Source organism: Dermochelys coriacea, chromosome 25 (genome assembly GCF_009764565.3).
Source record: "Dermochelys coriacea isolate rDerCor1 chromosome 25, rDerCor1.pri.v4, whole genome shotgun sequence".
In the NCBI taxonomy this organism is placed as follows: Eukaryota; Metazoa; Chordata; order Testudines; family Dermochelyidae; genus Dermochelys; species Dermochelys coriacea.
The window spans coordinates 9,031,764-9,051,674 of NC_050092.1; the positions used below are offsets into that span (position 1 = coordinate 9,031,764).

Consider the following 19,911-nt stretch of genomic DNA (forward strand, 5'->3'; position numbering starts at 1 on the left):
CTCAGCTTGCCGAAACCCTTCTGAACCGTCCTGCCCTGAGAGACACTCCAGAGCAATGGGTCCTCTGCTAGCTAGAAAAGGTGCTAATCTTTAAATAAAGCTGGCCACCCACACTAACATCCCAATTTCACATTATGTAGGGCTGGTGCAAAGCCCACCAACATCAACGGAGAGATCCCCACTGACTTCAGTGGGCTTTGGATCAAGTCCTTAGTTATAGTCATGAAGGATATGTCTACACTGCAATTAGACATCTATGGCTGGCTCATGCCAGCTGATTCAGAATCATGGGCTCGGGCTATGGAGTTGTTTAATTGTGATGTAGATGTTCAGGCTTGGGCTGGAGCCCTGGCTCTAGGGCCCTATGAGGGGAGACGGTCCCAGAGCTCAGATTGCAGCCCCAAGCCCAAATGGCCACATAGCTCGTGAGCCCGAATCAGCTGGTACGGGCCAGCAGTGGAGGTCTAACTGCAGTATAAACATACCCTAAGGCTCAGATTTACAAAGGTATTCAGGGTATCAAAACCAATGGGAGTTAGGCACCTAATCTTCTTAGGTGTGTTCGTAAACCACAACAGGCTCCTTTAGCTACATCTTTAAGTGCCTAAATACCTTTGACAGTTTGGCCCTAAATCTCAGAATATCCAAATATTCTTCAGTGATATCAAGCCCTTCTGGACCACTGCTTCTCTAGGTCCCTCAAGGAGTTCCCATCAGAAGGGAATTCTGCTTTATCCACATAAGCCCAGCGAGGGCATCTCCTTTCCACCATTACGTATTTTTCCTGGGTTCATCTAGCCTGACCTCCTGCGCAGCACACGCGAAAGACCCTCCTACTCTCTGCCCCACATCCAGAACTTCCATTTGAGCGACAACATCTTGTTTAATGAGGCATCCGATCTCGACTGACTTTTTTAGTTTTATTTTATACTTGTTATTATTGGAACTTGAAAAAACCTGGATTTAACCCTAGGAGCTTCTCAGATCACCATTCGTCTGCAGAATCCACTGCACTGAAGAGCAGAGGGGCAATCTACCCTTGGCAGGGCAGTTCGGACACATTAGAAATGTTTTATAAAGACCAAAACCTTTTTCTAAAAATGTGTATAAATCCCTTTTTATTTTACCTGAATCTTTAAACTCAAATTCCTATTCATGAAGGCTAGTCCTGTAATCAGTGACAATTGTAACTGGGACCATTGGTCCTGGGGAAATCTCGTTTCAGGCTCTACTCTCTCTGCTGGTTTTAAATAGATGTTTTTATTGAGGGTTTTTTGTCTCACTTTGAGATGGAGTCAGAAGAGCCACTATTGGCCACTTCAGAAAGACACTGTCAATAATGCAGCATTTCTGAGTGGTACCCTTGTACCTTACAACCAGGGGAAACGGGGAGATTTGGAGGGGAAGGGGAAATACCAGCACTGAGGGTCCAAGCACTGAAATCTCAGCTTCTTAAGAGAAAGAGAAAGACAGACAGTGAGAAAGAGAGAGAGAGAGAAAGAGAGACAGACAGAGATACTGTGTCAATACTGCACTGGATTTCTCAAAAAATCACACAGCTTTAATACCTGTACGCTGGGAAAGCCACCTGTCTGGTCTTGTATTGCGTAAGGAGGCCTGGTTGGCAAGGGGTAAAAGCTACACACAAGGGAGGGGAGGGCAGTCCATTTTCCAAAGGCAAAGCCCAGAAGTTGATTAGTACCCTGTAAAAATCCACCAGCCTGCTCCTTTCTGGGGAGTCACTACCGCGGAGTCCATGAGAGAGAGTAAGAGACAATGGGGAGTGGATGGGACTAAAAGGGATGTGTGGGAGAGAATCCCCAAAGACAAACCAAATTTACCACAAGGATTCAGCTGGTCATATTTCTTGTTGTCGTTCACAATAAGGATTCAGCTGCCAGAGGCAACAAGCCAGCTTCTCCTGAGTTTCCTGCCTCTGCGCTTTCACCACCTTTCACCCACCTTTCATTCCTTCAGAAAGGAGGGTTTCTGGAGCTGGCTTTGCTGACGTGCATCTGTGCCCAGCAGCTAGTTGAACAAGCCGTGGTTGGGAGTGTGTGTGTTGGGGGGGGTGGGGGGAATGGAGAGAGGTATAGCCCTGAGACCTGGCCAGCCTCCAGCTGGCTGCAGGTAGAAGGTGCACAGTTGGCTTTGGAGCAGCTGGGATCTTGACAAGTCACCTCTTTTTAGAGCGGACTTGCTATGGTCTGGTGGTGAGAAGATCCAGTGCCTGGTAACTGGGGCCTGTGCATACATATATGCACGTGTCAAAGGAGACAGGAGGATGGGGATCACTGAGTTGGATTCAGTAGCACAAGAGCGAGTTCCCCATCTCTCCCCATCCTGGCCTGCAAGCAGACTGGCTTCTCCATGTATGTGATGGCAAACTCCTTGGAGCAGGGAGCGGGTCTTAGTTTGGGTACAGGACATGTCCAGTGCCACACACCCCAGGTACTATTCCAAGGTTTGCTGGTGAACTGGGGTAATGGGCCGATCCCTTGTTAAAAGCACCCAGGATTTCCAACCCCCAGTTTCTCTCCCTCCCTGAAACAAGGCTTGTCCTGAATAGCAGCACTTCCACGACAGGTGTTAGAGCTGTGTGACTCCTTTCTTCTTTGGGGGGCTGGGGAGGTTCAGTTACCATTGGGGGCAGGAACACTGGCTTCTCACAATGCGTTTGGAATAAACTACAGCACAGCATAACCAATCCAAACCGAAAGAGAAAACCAAGAGAAAGCAAAAAACCCAAAAGGAAACAAGAAAAGAATAAATCCACTTCAAATAAATCAGAATTTAAAAATAAATTATATATATAATATATATAGGAAAAATAATAGTAATAATTAATTTAAAAGAGTGGCATGCAAAGACGATCGTTACATTCTCCTATCATGCATCAGGCCCAATGTCCAAACGGCAAGGTAACCATGACGACAAAAAAGTGCAAGAACTCAGCAACATTACCAAAGGATGCATAGAGAGGCCCACAATGCAACTCAACTCATCTCTGCGAGACCCAGGAACGGGCAGGTCTCGCTCATCTTAAAGATTTCTTGCTTTTTCTCTTTTTTATTTATTTTTTATTTCGTTATTTTTTTTCTCTTAAGAATGTAAAAATGTGGGTAAAGAAAGTAAAAAAGAAAAAAACCACACCAACCTTCTCGTAGCTCTGAGGGATGTTAAGGGGGTTTGATGCGGAACACAATGACATGAGGAGAAGAGAAAAATAGGGGAAACACAGAGAGAGTAAAAAAAGGCCTTCTCAAGGCTGTCAGCTGCAAATTGATTTTTTTTCTTTTCTCTTTTAAACAAAAAAAAAAAGGAAAAAAAGAAAAAAAAGAAAGATAGTAACGACCCTTTTTATTTTCTCCTTTCCTTCCTTCTTTCCTTCCATCCCCACCCCCTCCCGTGCTTGTGTTTAAGAGCATCCAAGCTCTGTGAAGAGGTCAGGGTGGGAACAATCCAAATTCAGAATTAGCACCCAACAGAGGGGCAGAGCCCCAGCAGGGAGTTCTCACCTTCACAAGCTTGTCTGATGTTTTACAGAAGGAGAGGGGATAGAGATTATTCCAGGCAGAGTGGACCTGGAGCAAAGAAGATCCCCTAATTGAAAACCTTGGCTCCACACCCCTTTCCCCTCACATCCAACTGCACTTGTGCTAACTTCAAAAGAAGACTTACTTTAAAAATAAATAAATAAATAAAAAAGAAGAAAAGAAAAGACATTTGCTTGCAAAGTTAAAACTTACAACACCTATCCCTGGTATTCTATAGAGACAAGCATGTTATGGGAGAAACAAGTCAATTGGAAACACAAGCATGTTCAAGACTCTTTAAAAAACAAAAATGGAAGAAAAATATGTGTGTGAATTTTCCCCTCCACTTCCTCCCCAAATGACTGCATTTCAGAACTTCGGTTACCTTTCAGTGAAATTGACACACAAGAAACAAAGAATTAGCATGAAAAGCACCCCAAACACAGCACGAGCTAGCCTCCATGGTATTCTCTACACCTTCTCAGCCAGCAGCTAATGCTGGATCACAGAGGCTTCAGGTGCACACGCAGGCTACGTTTTGGTATAGAGGGCCATCCACCTGGAGCGGAGACTCATCCAGGGGCTGAGACAAGAAGCTCTGGGCAACCAGAACCTTTGGCCAATTTTCAACTGACCAGAAAGGCCAGGGAGATTTAAAAACAACATTAAAAAAAAAAAAACCTAACATTTTTTTAAAAGCCCATTCCAGCTAAAAGCTGCTTGCAATTCATTTAGCCCTTGTGTGGTGTCAGATCCTGGATTTATTATGTTCCCACCCGTGGATTTTCAGAGCCCAGATGACAAGGCAAATTTCAGAAGCGATTTTCCAGCTGGCCACAAAAAGCTCTTTAAAAACGTAGCTTTTAAATAATTAAAAGCCTTGTCTCCATGTGCATGTGATTCAGTGAGCATGAGACACAGAGAGAGGAGTGCACACAAGAGCATGGGTCTGCATCTAACTGCAGTGTCAATGCAGGTGAGGGGAACGCTTCCTTGGCCAAATGGGATGGACATGGCAACAGTTGACTGGGATGCAACGAAAGCTTATGCTCAAATAAATTTGTAAGTCTCTAAGGTGCCACAAGTACTTCTTTTCTTTTTGCGAATACAGACTAACACGGCTGCTATTCTGAAACCTGTTCTTTGAATGGTGGTTTTACAGTGAGAGGGGCTGGCCCTTGCTCTCTCGTAATCAGAGGGTTTTGCTGTGGAAAAATATTAGTCTGTAGGAAAATATGACCTGTCCGAGAACTTAAACCAGGTGAACGACAAAGAAAATGCAGGGGGGTCACTGAGCCAGCAAGTGCTAAAAAACATAGGAGGAATTCATATTCCTATTTCACCTGCCCCCCCCCAGCTGTGTGGGTAAGGGGACTTCCCACTGGTTATCCCAGGATCGTGCTGGTGGAGCTTGCTTCTCACTATGCACATATACCCAGGCCAGTGGTGTCTCCAGAGGGAGCCAGGGCTAGGCAGACCCTGTGGTCAGGGAGTTCAGGAAGGAAAAGCCAGCTGAACATGAGTCCAGTGCAGTCTCAGTCCCATGTTGGGAAAGCTCCACACTGAATAGTGCCAGACCGTACCGCTCCCCGCCAGGTCAGCTGGAGAGCAACGTCCCCAAAGGGAATGGGCTAGCTGAAATCCCCCTTCTGCTGCCCTGCAGGATCAGTCACCCCTCCCCTGCCCTTGAGTGGCAAGGTGAGATTCGCCTGCTGCTCTGGACACCCGATTGTCCCTCAGTCCCAGTGCTCCATTCTGGTGAGACTCAGGGGTGGGTGGGCTAATCCAAGGGAACTGACCATGCCCCGCCTCCTCTAAAGCTCACACCAGCTGAGCAGACCGTACCAATTCCTGCAACTTCCATGGGAAAAGTGGTAACCCCACAAGTGGCCACAGCCTCTCTGCAGCAGAGACATGCGCTCCCTTCCGCAAGATGGGACCCCACATTGACCCAAGAGCTTTAATGTTCTTGGGCCAGCTTCCAGGGGCATCCTGGGTATCAGAGCTGACCTCACAATGGGGGGGGTCAGGCCTCTATATTGCTGCTGCGCATGCTCCACCACTCATTCCCAGAGGTGCCCTCGGATCCTCTTTTCCACTCCCTCCCCCATGATGATCTGTTTTAACAGCAACACCTCCCCCTGGCTCCGAGAAGGAAACAAATCGAACAGCAGGGGCAGAGGGAGCCCATGCATTTGCCAGCGTTCTGAGCCGAGGTGCTCCCTACCTCTCACGTAAAGGTTAGCAGGTGAAGAGTAGCGCACCCCGGCGCTGTTGCTGGCCACACATTCATACTTCCCCTGATCAGTCTCTTCACTGCTCTCAATCTGCAGGCCACCTGGCAGGAGAGAAGAAGACGGCAGCAAAGAAATTATTATTATTATTATTTTTTTTTAAGAGGGGGCTGGCACCAACACCCTCCCCTGCCGTTTTCCCCCAGTGTCAATGCAGATCCCAATGGTGGCCCAGGGTGTGGGGCTTTTCGCTAACATGCTAGAACTTCACTGCTTTGGGCATTGCTGGTACCAAACCTGGATCAGAATGATCATTGCCACTGCAGGACTAGTTGCCCAACCCAGCCCCCACCCCCACCCCAAAATCCTGATCTACAAAGTGGGTAGAAGCAGTACGAGCTGCCCCATGCTGTCCTACCAGTCTGCGTCAACCCTGACCTTGGGGTTCACTTCTAACGTGGAGAGGACAGCTCAGCACACAGGTCTTCCCTTCTGTCTGAGAAGACCATCAAAAACACCAACTCTGGCGGCTTCTGCAATATGGACATTTTCCTCTAGGAACTAATACCAACAACTCATCTCACACAGGCCACCGAACAGCCATTGGTGGCCATGACTTGCTGTCGCTCCTGATCTAGGTTGGAACTGAACCAGCCTTCAAGATGAAAGGCTCTGTAACCCACTACCAGTCCCCTGAGCCATCCCTGTCACTGCTGGGTTCATTGTGTGCAAACGCTAGACTCACAGGAGCTGAGAGAATACTTGAAAAGTGCATTTCCACCAATGTACGTGCTTAAAGGAAAATAGCGTAAAAAACAAACTGAAATGTCTAAACTGCACATGGGTTTCTATCCCATCTGAATGGTGAGTACCCCTGACCAGACCAATGAGAATCAGGGCTTCTTCTATACCTGTACACTATTTCAGCTGATGAAAATATACCCAAGTCCAGACTAAGCACTCCTACCACCAACTAGTTCAAAAGAGTCCTGCACAAATATGCAGCACATAACTACACAGATGAAAATCACCTCTGTTTTTTACCCTAGAAAGCATCAGGTCTGCCAAACTCCACTTAAAGTATATATCCTATAATAAACCAACATATCAAATATTTCTTATATTATATATATGTGCACATGACAAGGGTGGAGATCAGAGCCCTTAAGATTCCCTGACTGTGTGAAAAATTGCAGCTTGGTAGAAGAGTACCGAGGGAGAGGGGTGCAAAAGGTACCACTGATGATTGTAGTTTCAGATTCATTGCAGGGCAGGGGAGAAGACTGTTATATGTGAAAACGGGAGGGGGTTAGTATGAGTAAAAGAGAGAGAGAGTGAGTGTGTTACTCCTGTGGATGGCAGTTCCCAAGTGCAGACTGGATAGAATTAAAAAAAAAAAAAAAGCCAAATTCTCAACAAAAGAACCCACGGACGTTTCAATCCAGCAAAGTGACTTGAAAACCAAAGGGCCCCTGAACTCGAGCAGATCAGTATCTTCCCACTGAGACTTCAGCTGAACAGATTTCTTACAGGATTGAAGCCACAGCACTCTCCGTTGTCCAAAAGCTTCAGCTAGGAGAAGGCTGTGTCAGGTGGGGGCTCTGTGAAGCTTTTGTTTATGTGGGTCAGCTCCCCTAATCCCAGCCAAGGTTTTATTTAGCTCACAATGGTGCTCGTCTGAATGGGGAGTGCCAGAGGAGATGTTAAACCGAACTCAGAGGCAGGAACAGAATGACGTGGCTGCAGGTGGGAAAGCACGCCAGGGTCTTGTCTACACTAAGGAAATCAGGACCACTTTATTTTCCTCAAGGGAGCTTTGCCGGTGATAGCAATGAGGGAAGCTGTATTGTAGACAGGTCAGTGTGTGTTCACTACCTGCTGAGAGCAGGTGTAGACACAGTGGTAAGACATGCCTTCATCCTCTGCCATTGCTATCCGTAGTGGAGAATTTGGGGCTTGAATTTTGCCCATGTAGAGGCTCCCAGAGCGAGAAGAGCCTAGAAGTTATACCTGGGATGTTCAAAGGGGCCAATGGGAGTCATGCATCCAAATCCCATTCACTTCCAATGGTAGCAGAGGGACTCACTCCCTTCAGGTGAAAGACCCAGCAAGGTAGGCTGGGTATGAAAGTTACTTACCAAGAAGTATCTGAGGTTAGAGAAAGAAAAGAAAGAAAGAAAGCTCTTTCGGGGGTTGGGAATGAGCATGCTGAGGACCTGCTCCAGCAAGGCGCTGGGCACCCTCCACTGCCATGGACATCAAGGGCTCCAGGGGACTCAGCACCAATCATGAGGCGGCCCCTGAGTGGTTACCAAGCTCTGACAGTGCTTAATGCCAGACCTATACCTGGGTCCTTCACAGCCCTGGAGAGATTAGCTCTTAAACCTCCACCATAAATTTCAGACAGCAGCACCTGAGCCTTGTTTTAGAATAATACAAGATTTCACCAAGTTCCCCCAGCAAACAGAAAGAGACGCTGGAACAGTATTTAAAATAAAGACAGACACAAACAGAAATAAATATCCAAAGGTGAGGCAGGAGCAGAAACCACAACAAACAACGAGACTTTGGGTTGAGCAGAGATCACATGAAACAGGAACTGAGTTGGAGAGGAGTTGTTTGGTGAGGAGCGGGTGGGTGAGTGACTGAGTGAGTGGAGCAGGGGGGTCTCTTACCTCGGATTGGAGTACCTTCTGCAAGGGAAGCAAAGGAAAGAAGTGAAAGGAGTGAAAAAACCAAAAACGCTTGGACTGCCGGTGGGAAAAGGACCCAGATCAAGGAAGATCATTCCTGGCAGGAAAATTCCTACACTACCTGGTTTCATCTTTAATTCCACGGACAGACTGGAGGGGGTTGGGGGAAAAGGACTCCTGGCAGCACACTCCAGTTCAGACTGGGGGATGCTTACTCATGATACTAAACTTGAAAAGGAGGAGGCTGGCCAAATAAACACTCCCTCCATCGGTCACAAAGGAAAGGGAGTCTCTGAACTCTCAGTCCATGTAAGCTAGTATTAATACGTACCCCTTGGGAGCACTGGGCAAACTTGCTTCCATCCTCCCAGCCCATGGGGAGTGTGGTCAGCATTATTAACCTGTTACCCCAGACACGGAAATGGAGACCCAGAACCTTGCCCAAAGTTGCATGACAAAGCTGACACTAGATACCAAGAGTTCCTGGTTTCCAATTCCACACCCATGTTAGTGATGCATCTGGGGCACAGCGTTTCATATACTGCCCTTGGGCCTGTGGTCCCTAGTTACACTGAGAACGACTGGCTCTGCAGAACATCACTGGATGTAGCCACGTGCGAGGAAAGAGCTGTAGGTGCGATACAAGGGCATGCCACTGCCTTTGTACCTGGGAAACATGCAAAGGGGACTGCCTGGTGCAGCTGCTCTGGAAGCCACCCTAATAAACTGTAGAGGGGGTTAACTAACTCTCAGGATTCCCTGCATTTGGGGAGAGGAGGAAGAGCCTTGTTGTGGTTGGCCACCTCCCACACTCCAGGGCTCCCTTCAGCCAAACCCCCTCCAGTTGCCTCCACTGGCAGTGCCCATCATGAGCTTTCTGCCCACGCATGTGACATCTCGTGGGCAAGAGAGAATGACATCATGGCTGGCAAGTGACGTCACTGCCCCTCCCTCTGATTTCCTGTCACACTCCTGAGATCACAAGAGCCTGGAAACCACCTTCCTTTGAAAACACGGAGGGTCCTTTTTCCCACGGGCATTCAGATTTGCTGCACAACTCATTCAAGAAATGTTTTTACCCCAATCCTGAAAACAGGGCAGACTTGGCAAATCCCCACTCCAAACTCTTCCTACCATATAGGAGCGTAACAGCTCCTCGGTGGTAATAATACTCTGACATTCGGCAGCACCTTCCATCCAAGGATCTTACAGTGCTTGACAAATATCAGCCTCTCATTCCCCCCGGGAGGTAGAGAAGTACTCTTATCCTCACTTTACAATGGGGCAATTGAGGCACCGAGGGTGAAGTGACTTGGCCAAGGTCACAGAGGGAAGCTTGAAGCAAAGGCAAGAGCAGGACATCTGCTTGCCAATCCTTTGCCTTAACCGTAAGGCCATCCTTTCCTCCTTATCCTTCAGCCCTGCTCATCCTCCTTTCTTTGCACTTCAGTGCACCATTTTCAGGATAGAAGGTAAAAAGAAATATGTATCACTGGTTACAGTTAATTTATTTGAATTATTTCCAAAGGGGTTAAGGGAAGAGAAGTGTTATATTGTTAGGCTATTAGATTCTAGTTAGACTCAACTTCTAGTTAAAAGGTTAGACAGTTTGCTGGAGAAATGTTAGCATCTAGTTAGGGTTAGGAACTCGCTAAGGTTAATAAAGCAGGTTGGTTAGCTGTCAGGACAAAGATCAGAGAGCGCGGGTGAGAAAGAAAGAGGTGGGAGGAGCGTTTACTTGGACTATCTCCACACAGGAGCGGACGGGCAGGTTTTAAAGAGAGCGAGAGACAGAGAAAGCAGCAGAGGGTTATAGATAGATTCAGTGGAAATACAAACAGCCTCTAATACACCCTTTTGTCTCAAAATCAGAGTGAAAATCTACCATCTGTGATGCAAATGGGGAGCAAGACTAAAGGATGGGGGTGGCAGAGACCAGAAGAACCGTGCATCATCCCCTGCTGGGGACTGGCTGTTACAGCGCATCTGACTGCCCTGGACACAGCAGCTTTCAGTGGAGACACGCTCTGACTGCGAGGAAATGCACTGGAAATCATGGCCACGTATGGATGGAAGGCAGGACCCATCACCTTCCTGAATTATCAGTTTATGGCTTGACGTTAAACATTCGCTCCCAGTGGAGCCCATGGGAACAGGTGACAGCAGCTCCAGTGCTTGCGGAGAGCTCTTGTCTTCCCAATTTCAGCCAGGTGTATGGGAAACAGATCTGGGAATGGCAAAGGGAGATTTCTGATGGGACCCACATCTCGAAGACAGGAGATGAAATCTGGACCAAAATGGAAGTGACTGATTGTGGGGAGGAAAAGCAATAGTCTGAATGGTTTCTGGGACACAGATGGTAGATTTTCACTGTTGGAGTTTCACATCTAACTAGCTTCATATTCAATTTAGTGGCAGCTGGACAGTGCTGGAAGGGGATTGCAACAAACAAATCTATTCTCCAGTGGCCAAATGCATCCCCCTGAGATTGCTTGGGGACAGCAACTCTGGTCCATAGCGGGTTAACACATAGGGTTGCCAATTTTGGTAGGATGTATTCCTGGAGGTTTCATCACACGACGTAATCTTTCATTAAAGATTCACCTTTAATTCCTGGAGACTCCAAGACAATCCTGGAGGGTTGGCAATCCTATTTACACCGCAGGCTGACAGTGCCTGAATGAGTGCAAGAGCGCAGGACTGATTCTGCTGGACAGGACAGGGCTGGTGGTTGCACAGAACACCAGAATAGCAGGGGCAGCTAAACGCATAAGATCAAATTTTCAGAAGTGGCCTCTGATTTTGGATGAAGTCCACCTTGAGTCTGCTTTTTCAAAGGTGATAGGCCCATGCAGCTTTTGCTGATTGCAACTGGGGTTGTGGATGCTCAGCGCTTCTGAAAAATCAGGCTCAAGGTAGATAAAGGTGCCCCTAAATTAGCCCTTTTGGAAACATGGTCCTTAGCGTCAGCAAGGTGGAATCTCCCAGTTCATCTAGAACAGTGTAAAATCTAGAGATAGCCCTGGGTGCTAGAGGCCATGCAAGCAGAGGGTGAGCCTCTGGAATAGTGGAGCTACCAGGGCTCAAGTGGCATGGGCAACAGATACCCACCATACCCACGGTGTCTTCCCCAGCCTCTCAGGGCATGGAATCTGATCACCAAGAGGCAACTCGTGGAGTCTGCATCAACCCAGGAGGTCAGGCTGCTCGCTGGAGTTCAGCGACGCAAGACAAAGACGCTGCACTCCAGGCACGGTTCCATTCTCAGGTTACCATCCAAGCCTCATCCCCCTGCCATGGGCACGTGGGGCCTGTTCTGACACCACCTCCCCCTCCGTCTTTTCTATACAACAAGCTATGGGGCGAAACTGAGCCCTGAAAATGGGAGACGTGGAGGTGCCATCACCATGGCAACCACAGGAAACGTACCACCACAGCCTACCAGGCCATATGTGAGCGTGTGCCTTGCTCTCTCCCGGGGGTGGCGAGCAGTTTTCTAAACCCTCAACAAACAAGCTAGCATGAAGGACCGGCTGCAATTTTAATGCCTGATCCTGTCTGAGAACAAGCTGGGACTTGGCACAGGGAGGAAAACGTGATGCGAGTGTTGCTGGCAGATTCCCATCAGGGTCCTGGCACCTCAAGGAACAGGAACAATCTAGAAGGGACATTTCTGTCTAATCACTCCCTGCACAACCTCCCCCAACCCCCTGCAATAGATAGCTTCCATTTTAAAATTCAGTGCCTGATGCCCCCCCATAAGTTCTCACTTCAGACAATGCCAATAACCCCATTAGATGTGAAACTCCAAGACCTCCTGCAGGTGTGAACACAATTACCACAGTTCCAGGGTAAAAGCTACGGTCTAATTGGGGAATTCCAGGACAACTGTTGCTAAGTTACAAAAAAAATCTATCCAACGTTAGGAGGTTTGTGTTTAGTTATATTTCCTCATATAGATATATTTTAATTATTATGGTGACGGTTATTTTTGTAACCTGCAATACCCCTGCGGAAGTTCATTAAGAGGGCAGAATATCCCTACTGAAGGAGTTAGTATAAGAAATGCACAACATGCCTCTCAAAAAAGCTGTTAAGAAGGAATTAGTTTAAAGGGCGAGGGTTACAAACCTGGACATTTGCAGGTTTGTTTCGGTTTTCTTTTTTTAAATCGAACAAAACTTACCAAAGGTCTCTGAGTGTTAAAAATAATGAAAAACAGAAAGGAAAAGAAAAATAAAAGTTTGTTATAGCCAGTTATTTCAAAAGCAGAAGACGACACACAAGATACAAAAGGGTTCAGTGCTCGTAAGGTTTAAGAAGTTGGCTGCAGAGTATTTCCTTTTCCCCTCTAGGTAACACAGGCAGGCACCAGACACTGGCTTGACCCAATTCCATTGTGTAGTCATGAAGTGTAAATTTCTCTCTCAACAACATAAAGATGGAACACTTTTTGTTCATGTAACAATTAGACCATCCTTGGGCTGAGATTTTCAAAAAGGCCTCAGGGAGTTGGGTACCCAAATTTGGATGTTTTCTTCATGCTCCTTTGAAAAATCCCAGCTTTTAATTCCTTCAGGGACCCTCAGGGTAAGTTGGCCCAAAGTCTGTCAGAGGTAAATTATTTCCAATAACCTGGATAGTGTTAGGGAGGAATGGATCCTAAGTGGAAAAAGGCTTCTATGGATAATGTCCCTAAATTCAGATTTCCTGATCCTTAGCAACACTGAAGCCTCGCTGCCCTGCTCCAGCAGAATAAAGGGACCTCAAAGCGAGTGCAAATGGAATGTACGCCCACTGTAAAGCCCCTTTGCACAGCTAGAGAAATGTAAAGGCTTTAGCATAAAAGAGAATCAGGTACAGACAGAACTTCTAATTTTGGGCAGCTCCATGTGTGATATTTTATGCAAATCAAGTAATGAGCTCATTTTCATGGTTGCAACTAGTTTGCATACAGCAATAAACTCAGTCTAATTCAATGGGTGCATTTCTTCCTACTGAATCAGTTCCTATACAGAGCAGCAACATGAGAAGCATCCCATACACACTGCACTGCCAGCATGTCTCAGTCCCAATCTGGGGAGAGCTCCTCTTCAGGTAATGGGCATTTGAGTCTCTATGGCCCATGAGGTTCTTGGCCTTTCTGGTGAGCCTGCCAAGTAGTGCCAAGAGTGGTGGTGAGCTTGTGATGTGGGATCTGTAATGGAAACCCACTAAACTCATCTTGTATAGGGGCCACCAAATACCCATTAACGGGCAATGATTTTTAATCCCGATTGAGCTGAGCAGGCTTCCTACTGATGGCCTTCAGGCAGAAGGCTCTGGAGCACATTAGATATATCTTGAGGCATCCTGCACCCCAGTATGAGCAAGTGCTACACCCTCAAGAGCGAGATTTGCTTTCTGGAAAGATAAATGTATCAAATTGAGTTTGGACATTCATGGAGCTCACATAGGCAGGGTTTTCTCTACCCTTCTCCACACCCCCAGGCAACATCTCCCACACATTACATTCCTCACAAACACACGCTCAGTCAGCCACATCCAGTTCTTAAAGTGACAGCTCCCATTCACCAAAATACAAGCATGAGATGTGCAACCCTAAGGGGAGAAAAATTTACTACTGTAACCTCTAAATTCACATCCCCATACAACGTCCTGCAATGTGAAATAATTTAGATAATTATTCCAGCATCCTCATGCTAACATTGATTTCACTCCACATGGGTCACCAGCCAGATCTGACCCCAAAACCATCAGATCTACAACACAGCCCTCCTTTACTTCAGCTATTGGAGGAGGAAGGCATACCCTTCTCTGTGAGGAGCAGCTGACCGAGTGGGAAACAACTATTTATGAACTAGCATTTAGAATGCTGGAGAACAGGATTCCATGATTCCTGTTTCCGGGAGTAGAGTATGGTCTAATGGTTAGAGTTAGAGACAGCACAGCCAAGGGTAAAGAAGTCTTAGTTTGGTTTATTTCCTGGGTTTAAACTTGCGATCTCTAGAATGAAAAGCATAAGCTCCACTATTTGAGATAACTAGATTAGCACTGGGCAGTAGCAGGTTCAAACTTCTCTGCTGTCTAGCCACTAGACAGGAACAAAGATCCACCCTGTGTTAGTGTGGGTTACACAAGCACATAGTTTGGCCTATTTCTTCTGAAAGGTAGTGTGGCAAAGTGGATGAGATTTGGGTCTGTCATACTAGAGACTGGATTCTTGACTGCAATGACCTTATCCAACCTCTCAGTTATTCTATCTGTAAAATCGATGAATGATAGTTGTCCCCTATAAGGTAGGTATACTGCATTGCTTAATAAGGGCTTGTGAAGTGCACAGAAATATTAAGAACAGTCAGTGAAAGAGCTCTGATTAGAATTCATGGGCTCTTGTCTTATAGCTCAATGCACCTTCCCCTAGGCTACAGGGCACTGGGTAAATGAGTGACATTCTATCAGTTGTGCAGGAATGCATGAGCCCTGCAAGATGCATGATGCCTGGCAGGTCTGCCTGGAGTCCCTTATTTCCATCTTTACAAGACGAATATACTATGCTGAATTTCTATAGGACTTTTCATCTAAGAATAGACAAGCTCTTCAGAAACAATAATTAAAAAAGCCTGGCAACAGCCTGGTACCATCTCACCATCCCCATTTGGCAAATGGGTGAATGGAGAGACAGAAATCAGTAGTCTTGTTTCCCCAAAGGTGCTGAGCATATGGAGCTTCCAGCGACTTCAACTTCTCTGAAAATCAGGCCATGAAGGGAATCAAAGCAGGAATAGAACCTAGGAGTTCTGATAGCCAATCTCCTGCTCTAACCAATAGAACAAACTCCCTCCTGAAGCGGAGAAAGAAGTGACAGGTCTGTCACTTTCAGTGTTTTGTGAGTTTACTGCTTCGAGAAGACTAAATTTCTAAACAGCTGTAAATGAGGTCAGTTCCACATAGGTCCCTAAAAAGCAGATTTATCCAGAGGAACAAACATCCTATACTGAAGCTAAACGATTTATTGGGATGACTGTCTAACAGTGAATTTAGTGGGTGGCTCTAAGTGAAATACCAAATCGAGCCCAGCTAGGAAATATAAAGGGATATTGTCACCATCATAATTGTATTAAAAATAATCTGAAAATGTGTTAGTAATACCTCCTGTTATGGACACGCAGTATTTTAATATCCTAATTTATCTTTCACTGTTCATACTGGTTAACTTTATTTGCATTTCACTCAGCAGGTAGGCAATGAAATTAAGGGAGATCAGTTTCATTTGTGTTTGAAGGCTCTCAAATCTAGAATCCATCCTGATTCAGCAAGCGCTTAAGTATTTTGCTGAACAGGGATGGAGTCAAGCACGTGCGTAAGAGCTATGCTGAATGGGGGCCACAATTAAATTAATTTGTGGGTCTTATGGACCAGCCCAATAAAGTTGCATCTGAGTTTCCAGTGATGCAACAGAATGTATAAGTAAAACAATCCTTGTCACTGACATAATACACAAAGTTGGACTGTGTTTTCAAAAAAAGAAAAGGAGTACTTGTGGCACCTTAGAGACTAACAAATTTATTAGAGCATAAGCTTTCGTGAGCTACAGCTCACTTCATCGGATGCATTTGTGTTTTCAAAAGTGCCTTGTGATTTTGGGTGCTTTAGTTTATGAGTGCCCAGCTTATGTCATCTTAATGGGGCCTGATTTTCAGAGGCCAGAAGATCTGACCCGTTTAAGATATCTCAAGTTGGGCACCCAAAACCTGATGATTCTAAAAAACACAGGCACTTTTGAAAATTTCAGCCTAAATATGTAACTGCCGCCAAAATGCTTCCGTTCATCTTGGACAAAATGTTTAGAAGTGCCTCAATGACTAGGGAGCCTAAAGTCTCCTGGAGGGGATTTAAGATCCTAAATTGCTTAGGTGTTTTTTCAAATTGTAGTCATTAAATTTTACAAATTTACGGCCTTACATTTAGGAGACAGTGTTCTCTTGTGCCAAACCATTGCTATTATAAAGTTCTAGGAATCAAAGCAATTAGGAAATTAATTTTTCTGGGCAATAGGAATGCAAAATATCTGATGGGGAGGAAACAGTATATAATTGGAATGGGGAGGTAAACAAGGAAATTAACCTTTAAACCAGTCATTGCTGGCCCTCCAGCACCAAAAACCTTAAAAATGACCCTACACCAAACAGGACAAAAGAGCAGTTAGGTTGTCATGTTTTCTGACTTCAAATCTTGCATTACAAGAATCAGATCTGAAGATTTTGGAGCCAGGGGCGACCTGGGTAGAACTAACTGGCTGATGCCCCACTGACTGACTTGTAAAATGGCTGAGCCTCGAAAGCGGCTCCCACAAAGTAACCCCAGTTCTCACGATAAAGCTCTGCCCCCTGCCCTCCCCTGTTCCTGTGCCAGGAAAAGCTCTTACAAATGCTCCATCTCTTAGCCAAACAAGGGTTATGCTCCTCTGGGCAACTAAAGTGAGACTAGGTCTAGCTAAGCCTAATCAGATAGCCGTGTACTCTCCAGACTGGCTTAAAGGGGCAAGTCTGAATTGTGGTAAAAAATCTAAAAGGTTGCTTTTGTTTTAGTTTCCATTGAGAGGTGACGCTCCCAAAGGTGACTTCGTGCTTCCCAGAGAGAAAAGATGAATATTTTTCAACTGGACAATTTGACAGTGCTTTATCTGTAGCTTTCAAAAATGAAACCACATGCACAGACATGCATGTTATTTTACTTACATGCACACACACACACACACACACACACACACAAAGCGTCCAAACAGCTCCTGAAATGTGAACAATGAAAGATGCCACACTAACGTTCACAAAACCAAAAGAGGACACATGGACGAACAGATGGGGGAAGACAGAACTGACAACAGCCACAGAGCTGGGGTACATCTGTTCATGGAGTACCACTCCATCAGGCATTGCCGCTCACTACCTAAGGTTGACGTGAGAATGCACAGAACTGCTCTCCAGCGATGGCTTCGAGAAGGCGACAGACCAAAGTGATTAGATACCAAAGGTATCCTATGAGAGCCCTGGTTCTGTCACAGGCTGCGGAAGGTCCCGTCCACACCATGGATGGGACTGTCCCAGCTGTGACAATACACAGCTGTCATGGCCGTGGTCCTGATTCCGATGTGGATAGGACAGAAAGTGCCACGCTTGAACTGTCACCCTCCTTCCTTCATTTATACAGCTCAATGTCTGAGCATGACCCTCTCCCTGCCCCCCGTTACCCGTATCTTCCTTTCTCTCTTTTAGGTCCCCCTGGTTAGGCAGGGCACCGTTCCAAGAGAGTTGCCAAATTACCAGCTTTCCTGGGATGGGAACCATGTTCTCAGGGGGGTTTGGTTTCCTCTCAGTCAACTTGGGGGATGGGTGCAGAAGATGATGAAGAAAATGAAGGAAACCACCTCCAACTCAACCACCTTAGGGGAGCTCAGAGCTGTTTTACCAGATCTTCTGTAGAACTGCTTATGTTCTAATCCACAGGCCAGCAGGGTTGGCTCACACCAGCCACCATTCTGCCCAGAAAGCTCTGCTTGAGCACTCTCTTTTGGGCCACTCCTAGGGTTCATTCCCTACTGGGCTTGCAAGGAGATCTTACCTGATCTCAGCTGCTTTATCCTTCCATTGCTGGCGCTTGGGTCGACAGGCAGGAAATCTTTGAACCATGTAATCTCCGGATCTGGGTTCCCGCTGGCTGCGCACAGCATGGTGGCCGTCCGTGTGCGCTCGACCACCTTCAGCTGGGGTCCCATGTCAATGTTTGGGAAGCCAGAAGGCAGCTGGTCTTCTGCGGAAGGAAAGCAAAGGAGGAGGGGCTTGGTTTAGTGCCCTTTCAAGATCAGGGGTGGTAGCGGGGAGGCTTAATTCAACAAAATACTCTAAAGAGAGACTGTCGGCAAGAAACCCAATCCGTTTCAAAGAGCAAGTTCAAAATATTTTCAGATATGGCCCTGGAATCCCCATCCCAATTGTTGTGGCTTTACAATTATTTGTATTACAGCCAAGCGGCTCCAAACAGCGATCGAGGCCTTGTTGTGCAGGGCACTGCACACGCAGAAAGACAATCCCTGAGTCAAAGACATTACAATCTGAACAGGTCACGTTTTCCTGTTTTTTGTTTTTTTTTTAATTTCTTCTTCCCCTCGCTGCCCACAGAGCCTCAGAAATCGGCCAGCTGCACAAGAGTGAAAGTGACTATATGTGAAGTCATGTCAAACGAACAGTGGAAATTAGCCGAGAAATATCTTTCAGCTATAGTTACCTTATGGGACACTTGTAACAACAGGAAGCAAAACTCTTTCAGATAGAGCATGATTTTTAAGGTTATTAATTTCAATTGTTGCAACTCTAGGACAAAAGAGAGACACATCAACAACTACAAAAAAGCTGTTACCCTCTTGTCCTCTAGGCCAGTGTTTCTCAATGACCGGCCCATGGACCGGCGCCAGACCGTGGCAGCTTCCTTGCCTGTCCCTGAGATTTCCCTGACACAGTTTAGGAACACAGCAAGCCAGTCCCTAGTCTAGAGTATTGCTCCAGACCTGGTCTTTCCTAGGGAAAAATGTGTAGTCGTAACTCGAGTTAGCTAACTCGTAAAAACGAACATTGGATAGGCTGCCCCATAGTCTTCACTATGCTAACTCATGTTAAAACCTAGAGTGACTTGGAAAATGGATTTTCCATCCCACAAAAAATGTGGAGATTTTTTTTGGGGGGGGGGAAGGAATTAAAAATCTCAAATTAGAACGAAAATTCAAAATTTTGAAATTTTCCATAAAATGAAATTCTGGGGGAAAAATGTCATTGTAGATCAGTCAAAACATTTTGTTTCAATTTTAACCATTTTTAATATACATGATAAGTAAATTTCAAAACAAAATGGCATTTCAAAATAAATGTACTGAAATTTCCGTTCAAAAAATGTCAAAAGAAGGCCTCAGACATTTTAAAAAAATGTTTTTCCCAATGACATTTTGTTGAAATAGATACAATTTGCCGCCCCCCCCCAATTTTTGTTTTTAGCTGAAACGTCAACTGTTTTGGCTAAATTTTGTCATCCAGCTCTGGTTAAATACTACAGACTGCCTTGCATTCCCTAGGATTTTACCTTGTGTTAGGTACTATGTGTTGGCTAACACAAGTTAAGGACACACCATTTTTTCTAGTGAGGGCCACCCCTCATGCCTGACAGCCTGCAAAGAGGCTAGAAGCAACATGGGACAGCTTACAGAGATTCTCCTTTAACTCCAACGTGGATGCATTAGGAGTCCAGGGATCCTCGGGTTCAAGTCCGGGGGGGGGGGAGCACAGCACAAAAATTTAAGAATGGGATTTTTCCAAAGCCTGCAGTGTTGGTCTAAATCTGCTTGCACTGAAGACAATGGGCGTTTTCATTGGCGGTGGCAGCAGAGATACGCTGACGCTG

General features: G+C 46.0%; 1 protein-coding gene across 32 annotated transcripts in view; it reads right to left on the bottom strand.

Annotated features, from left to right (window-relative positions):
* PTPRS (protein tyrosine phosphatase receptor type S) overlaps positions 1 to 19,911 on the bottom strand; it is a 251,694-nt gene that overhangs the window by 71,611 nt on the left and 160,172 nt on the right. For 14 of the 32 annotated variants that reach the window (XM_043502577.1, XM_038383799.2, XM_038383790.2 and 11 more), the window contains exons 5-6: positions 18,085 to 18,273; positions 5,764 to 5,874 (exon numbers count right to left, since the gene is read on the bottom strand). In XM_043502577.1, the coding sequence (XP_043358512.1) occupies positions 5,764 to 5,874; positions 18,085 to 18,273 (300 nt within the window). Of the gene's footprint in view, positions 1 to 3,157; positions 3,170 to 5,763; positions 5,875 to 8,445; positions 8,464 to 12,649; positions 12,659 to 18,084; positions 18,274 to 19,911 lie in introns of all 32 variants that reach the window. The other 18 variants (XM_043502564.1, XM_038383792.2, XM_038383787.2 and 15 more) reach the window with 3 other exon arrangements.